Below are 7059 nucleotides of genomic sequence, written 5' to 3' on the forward strand. Positions count from 1 at the left end.
ATCAAATACAATAAAACGCACACCAGAAGTTCAACTACTGAGTTTACTCGTTTTATCGTCATTTATTTCCGTTTTCCATTTATATATACTGCACTACACTCTCAACAGTTATTTATTGCTATCTTCTTTTTAATTTCGTTGCCCACTGTTATTGTTTCTCTGATTTTTAATTATTTTTCCTAGACATTCACGAGAAACTAAAAGCGCATTTCAAATTTTTAGTTTTTTTGGTTCAATTAGTCTTTAGAATAATTATAATAATAATAATAATAATAATAATAATAATAATAATAATAATAATAATAATAATAATAATAATAATAATAATAATAATAATGATACTCTACACGGAATATCAAAGCTCCATAATGCAATTGAAGCTGTAGGGATTTAGTGAAATTCAATTCAATTTGAATAGGCTCAAGCAAGAGCGCCATCTGATGGCAGCGTTAGTGAACTACGCAAGCTGACGAAATTTGTATCATCTTTACGGTTTTGAGCGTTTTACATAAGTTTGCACATCAATGCAGTAGTAAAGTTGGTTTGGGAATAAATTTTAGAAGGAGCTTACGTACGTAATGACTGAGCATTTATGGTTGCCGAGTCGGCAAACACGTCTTGGAAAATTCATGTAATCTATCTTTAAGTATTTCTTAAGAATTTATAGTTTTTTTTTTGTTTTGTTTGATGGTTGGGTAACTTTTGAAATTTCTCAAAATGTTATTTCTCGGTGTCTTTATTTTATTTTAAAAAGTTTTTATTTGCGTTAGCTCTTTTGGTCTCCCTCGATGAACGTAAACGTTTTCGTGAGTGACATTATTCGACTTTTGTGGGTTTCCTGAGGGTACACACGAATTTTCTTGGCCTCTGGTTCACTCTTTCTGTAGAATCAACCAGAGGGAAAAGATAAGAGCAAAGCGAAAGAAAAAGAGAGTTTTAAGCAAGTCGCGGATGGGGATTCATAAATATCAGAGTGGCTCTCTCTAATGTAGTACCCGTTTCCGAAAGCCATAATGTCCGATCTCCCGGCAGAAATATGAAAGGAAAAATAGGTAAGAGGAGCTTGCAGTTTTCATATACTTTATACATGTATTTTTAGCCCTCTTCCTCTTACTCTTATCAAAGATTCTTCTTGTTCTTCTCCAACTTGTCTCACTTTATATACATGTATGTACGTACGTATGGGCGCTGTGGGGATGGTCGCTGATATTTTATGACTTTCCAAAACGAGAAGAAGACGAGGAAAAGGAAGAAAGGCAGATAGACGAGAGGAGAGAAAGAGAAACTGAAAAAAAATATACTAAGGAAAATAGCGAGATGGAATATAAGACGACGTTCTCGGGTATCTTCTCTACAGTGCTGCAAGAATAAAGCGATGTGAGAGATGTATGAGAGCACTGAGAGATATTGAAAATTCATAAAAGCATACCAAATTTCATATGACTCCATTACGGGAGATAAAAACCTCACGAAAATCATTATTATACGGATTAGGGGACGAGGAAGGAGTTTAATCGATCTCTCTTGAATAAAAAATGAAATTTCTGCCAAGAATTCCACCGGTAAAATTATTAAACAACTTTTGGATCAATCAAACTCCCGTTCTGTCTGTAGTTATACTATTTAGTATTCGGATATAATTTATTTGTTGGTTGAATTTGTAGAAGCGTCGACTGAAGTCTGTTGTCCAGACAGTTACCGATTAAAAATCCATTTAATAATCCAACTTTCTGTGGTATTAAGTATTAATATTTCAGTAAGAATGTTTCGAGTATTGATTCAAATTTTTGAGGATTATATTAATGCTTAACTATTACAGTTTTGCAGTCGGAGATTTATATAATTCATACTTCCGATAGTATCAATATTACATGAATAATTATTGAGCGATTTACCGGATGATGTGATTATAATAAGAAGCTTAGTGGATATTTTAGTATAATATAAACTGAAAAAGTTATATTAAGTAGAAGAAAAGTTAATAATAACTCAACTTGTGGTTTAACTATCGAAAAATCGTAAAGTCTCGGTGCGTTAACGTATCTTGATATATATTTAACGAAAGAACAATGACATTAAATGCCTCGGAAAGTAAAGTTGATGGCCCGAAGGCTAGCAAAAGTAAACTGAGTAAAGTACTTTTGCACTTTGAAAGCGTATAGGCGTAACTCTGAAGTTTTCACCGTACCGGTCTCGGGCAAGTAGCTGTCTTTAAAAGAACTCTTAAAAGTTGTAAAACTTGCCTCACTGGAAACTCTTTCTGCGGCAGTGACTTGCTTGTTACCATTTATTAGTTATTAATTTCATTATTTGTAATTCAAGTTGTATCTTGACATCGTTAATTTATTTTTAATCAAAATCATAAATAATAATTGAAAAAAATAAAAGCTTTATAAATAGAATAAAAAATTCATTAGTACAACAAGATGATTGACGAATAACTAGAGCTTAATTTCAAAGTGTACCCGGAGGCATTGGCTCCTCACCCTCGGTATCTCTCTTTTTCACTTGCCCAGTCGTCGTGTTCTCGATAGCGTACAGCGTATAGTGTATATACAGCAGTACATAACCTCACCCTTGTCCCTCGGGGCGGTAACACGTGCTCATTCGTCAAGAGAGCCAGGGATGATACGGAGATAGAGACGAGAGATAAAGATAGCGTGGTCGTAGATGTAGTCGCGTTGTACTACACAGAGGACGAGTTAGTTCGTCACTCGGGGCCCGAATATTGTGTGGAAAAGAGTAACTTTTAGTAACAATGTTTTCTCACCCTTTGGCTCATAAACTGATGGGGCGAAAGAGTAAGCAAGCAAGCAAGCAGCTAAATGACGGGACCAAGTCCTATCCTTCTTTGGGAGGCAACGGCACCTAAACAGAGTTACTTCAAGAGCGGGGAGCTGAGTTGTGTCGACAAACAAGTGTGAGATGAAATAAATTGGAAAACGCTGGGGAGTAAGAGACGAACGGATGATGGAAGGACCCACCACTACACTACACCCTACACCTTCTCTGTATATATAAAGCTCGGCAATCAATTTCGTCAATACCGGTTGTTGCGGAGTTGAGGGTTTCACGACAGTCTGGCCCGCGGCTCTGCCGACAGTAGCGCTTACAGTAAGTGTAGAGGTGGAAGTGACGTCGGTGACCTCCAATACCGCCCTTTTGATCTACTCTCTTCTCCGACCCTATGAAACTCTATATTGTTACAGTTTACAACAAAACCCTGGGTATCAATAGATTTTAGATGCTATGTTTATTTATTGCTCTCATTTATTTTTTTTATAGATCAAATATGGTTTGGTAATTGAATATGTGGACATCTATGGGAAATACACAAGCTCTATTTTATTTTTATTTACTTTTTATGGTAGATTAACTTTATAAAATAATGGACTTTTGCTGAAGGTTTGTAGACTTTGATGACGATTTTTTTTCATACGAGTCGGTAGCTTGTGTGCATGGTCTGGATATTTTTTAATAAACGATTATGAAGTTATTCAAAAATATGCAAATTCGCAGACGGACAATAGCAAAGAGTTATGTAAATTATTGTTATTATTAAAATTATTTAAGTATTGATAAATTTTGTTTAAGCGGTTGGATAAAAGCTTTGAAAGCATTTTAAATGATAATTGCCGTTTAAGCTACGCACTCAATATCGTCGTTATTATTTTTACATACAGGTATTTTTAACGCAATTTTAAAACCGGATGACGAGTTCACTGGTATCTTATTAATTGATAAATAATTATTTTTATTAATAATGATGACGCGAGGTATAATCAAAAATTAATTTAAAAATTAAATTAAATTGTTTTTTTCCATTTTATCTCATCAATTCACCAATAGCAACCTTTCTTTAATAGCTTTCTGATATCATTGTCGTTAATAAGATATTAAAGTCATCGATTTCTTTAAAATGAAATTCAAGTTGTTTTTCATTATTAAAATTTTTTATTTAATTGTATTCACAATGAATTTTTATGAAACATTTGGAAGTATAATTAGATTTAAAAACACTGAAAACATCGATGATGATTTTTTTTTAAATAATGATACGCTTTCACGAAGTAGAAGAATAGCAGCAAATGCCAATGTGAATCGTTTCTGGGATCAAGGAGTAATACCTTATTAGTTCGAAGGTAATTTCACTGGACAAGAATATTTATCTATTAGAAAAGCTATGCAAGTTTGGGAAAAATCAGCGTGTGTTAAATTTGTTCCAAGGATTCAAGACCTTCATCCAAAATACGTCGCTATTGATAAATTAAGTTGCGGGTAAGTTGATAATAATTTTATATCAAAATAATTTTAACATTAAAATTTTTTATTGAATATTCAAGCTGCTGTTGTTATTATTATAATTATTACCAAACGGGCCCTCATCGATTGAGTTTAAACAATGGTTGTTATCACGTAAGAACTGTTCTACATGAGTTAGGTCATGTTATTGGTTTGGAACATGAGGACATTCGTCCAGATCGTGATGAAAATATTAAAATTATTGAAGACAACATCAAGCCTGGTAATTGTTCTTCATTTTGTTAGATTATATTTTTTTATGAGATAAAAACTTTCAGTAATAATAAACTATTTTACATAGAATTCATGAATGATTTTGAAAAATTATCTTCTGATGAAATTGACACATTAAACCAGCCGTATGATCACGAATCAATAATGCATTATCCCCAGAAAGCATTTGCAATAAATAAAACTATGAATACACTAGTACCGATTAACGGAATTGACAGTCAAATTATTAATATTGGTTTTAGAAAAGAGCTAAGTGCATTTAAGAAATATTTCCAGTCGGCTTTGATTTAAATTTCAGTTTGTGGAGGAACTTTACTTGATTCTTCAGGGGATTTTGGATCACCGAATTATTCAATTAATTCATTTCACAGAGACTATCATTGTCAGTGGAGGATTCCAGCGTCAAGTGGAGAACAAGTTGTCCTGAACATTACATCCTTCGATTTAGCCGACAGTGAAGATTGCGACATTGATTATTTGCGAATAAGAAATGGATATTGGGACAAAAGCGCTTCCGGTAAATATTATTGATGTAAAAAAAAAGAATTGCTTTTAAATCAACGTAATTATTTTCAGCTCACTATTGTGGTAGCCGTGCATCGAGTATAGTTCGGACTAATAATTATATCTTAATTGACTATGTCAGAAAAAGTTATCAAACTAATAATACCGGTTTCACCGCGACTTACTCAAAAACATGTACCTTTGACATTAAATTGAAAAGTAATGAGAGTATGATTTTGGAATCACCAAATTTTCCAAATAATTATGAACCGAATAAAAAATGCGGGTGGCGTTTGTCAGCCCCGCGACGTCATTATTTTACAATAAAATTCAATTACTTTGATATTGAACCAAGCAAAGGATGCATTAATGGTTCTATAAAAATGAAAGTCCTGGACAGATTCAAAGCATGGTTTTTACCGAGAGAATGCGGCTCGAAAAATAAGTCTACAGTTATCAGAAGCAATAAAATTTATATTGAGTTTAGCAGCAATGGAAAAATACAAGCCGGTGGATTCTCAGCTACTATCTCAGCTATATCTTTATGAAGTGTCATCTTAAAAATTATTTCTATTTTTAATGCATTAATAAGACTAATAAATTTTTTAAATTATATAAAAAAATTTTTTTTACTTCATTTTTTACCAAGTGACCTTGCAAGGTACGATTTATAAAAATAATGATCGATTATAGACAATAAAGGGCAAAACATAGACTGAGATACGTAATAGATTAATAGCAGAGAGCAACTATCGTTATTGTCAACTCGTTGCACTCACAATGCGGCCACCGATGCGTGACAAATAAGTATATATTGCATCCACAGATGGAAATATATCGCTTCTAGATGAATGACCGTTTCTACTTCATCGAGCTAGAGTTTTATCAGACGTTGGGTTATGTGGGAGCGCTTGAGGACAGAATAAGTGCCAGCAAAATGACTTTATGGAACGGAAGAACTTGATAGAACTGTTGCCCTTTGAATTATTTTATTTTTCAAACAACCGTCTCGAACTCTGTACTGATTCACTATTAATTTCATTATTTCTGTCTTTGAACAACAAAAGCGCGGCAAATAATAGCGCTGCTGAGAGGAATTTTAATCAAATGAATGCGATATTGAAGGGCCTTTGCGTCCGCACAGAGGACCGTTGCATTGATAAAAGGGAAGCTAATCAAAAGTCATACTGTTTAAAGTGAAATAGGAGAAATGGGGACGGGTTTGCCAGAAGCAGAACACAGGAATACTGAGAAACTGTTATATCTATGTATACACTTTTCGGACGGTACGGTGGCAAATGGTGCTCTTGGCAGGACGCTTCTCGTTCACCGAGTGCCACCGGTGTATTTGGCACAGAGTGCTTTTCATCTCCGTAAATGGACCGACGGTAAAGCAATTTTGGTACATTGCCTATACTCTTGCGTTTGCCTGCGCTCAAAACCGGCGAAAGAGAGAGGCCAAGATTCTATTATGCACGTCGGTCTATGTGTACAGACCCGTCTGAATTTCTTGTATCAAGACTTGCCATCGCATTCGCTTTACTTTCCTCCGTTTTCGTCCACGGATTTACCTCTATTTTACGATAAAAAAACTGTCAAAGTCTCGCGAATGTCTTTGTGTTTTATTAACCTCAACATCTGTCGATTGACTTATTAATGTCCTCGCTAAATCGAGGAAAAGTCAATTGTCACTGTCATTTTGACGCGATCATATAATTGGAGTTACATAAATTCTAAAAAAATAACTTTCTATTGAATTGTTAACACCATGGAATTATTTTCCTCTGAAACGCAATTTTTGCCAGACCAGACTCTGTAGTAAGAAGTTGAATGCAAGAAACTAGTTGTTTTAACACAGAAGAAATCTAGCATAAAACTGCTGGAGAGTGAGGTGTAACCGCATTCCTCAGTTTGAGTTTTGTCGTTGAAAGGCGCTCTATATACTCCATTGTTAAAGCTTACCGCATTTTCGCTATATGCTGAATTCTATTCATTAGGCCTTTACTCGCTCGCGATAAT

General features: G+C 34.3%; 1 protein-coding gene across 1 annotated transcript; it reads left to right on the forward strand.

The window, feature by feature from the left end:
• Nucleotides 1–4055: 4055 nt before the first annotated feature.
• LOC123269012 (bone morphogenetic protein 1-like) lies at nt 4056–5641 on the forward strand. The gene is made up of 5 exons (XM_044734500.1): nt 4056–4280; nt 4349–4525; nt 4604–4771; nt 4835–5053; nt 5113–5641. The coding sequence occupies exons 1-5, from the start codon at nt 4184–4186 to the stop codon at nt 5586–5588; spliced, it is 1137 nt and encodes a 378-aa protein (XP_044590435.1). The 5' UTR covers nt 4056–4183; the 3' UTR covers nt 5589–5641.
• Nucleotides 5642–7059: the final 1418 nt, after the last annotated feature.

The sequence above is a fragment of the Cotesia glomerata genome, linkage group LG7 (assembly GCF_020080835.1).
Source record: "Cotesia glomerata isolate CgM1 linkage group LG7, MPM_Cglom_v2.3, whole genome shotgun sequence".
In the NCBI taxonomy this organism is placed as follows: Eukaryota; Metazoa; Arthropoda; class Insecta; order Hymenoptera; family Braconidae; genus Cotesia; species Cotesia glomerata.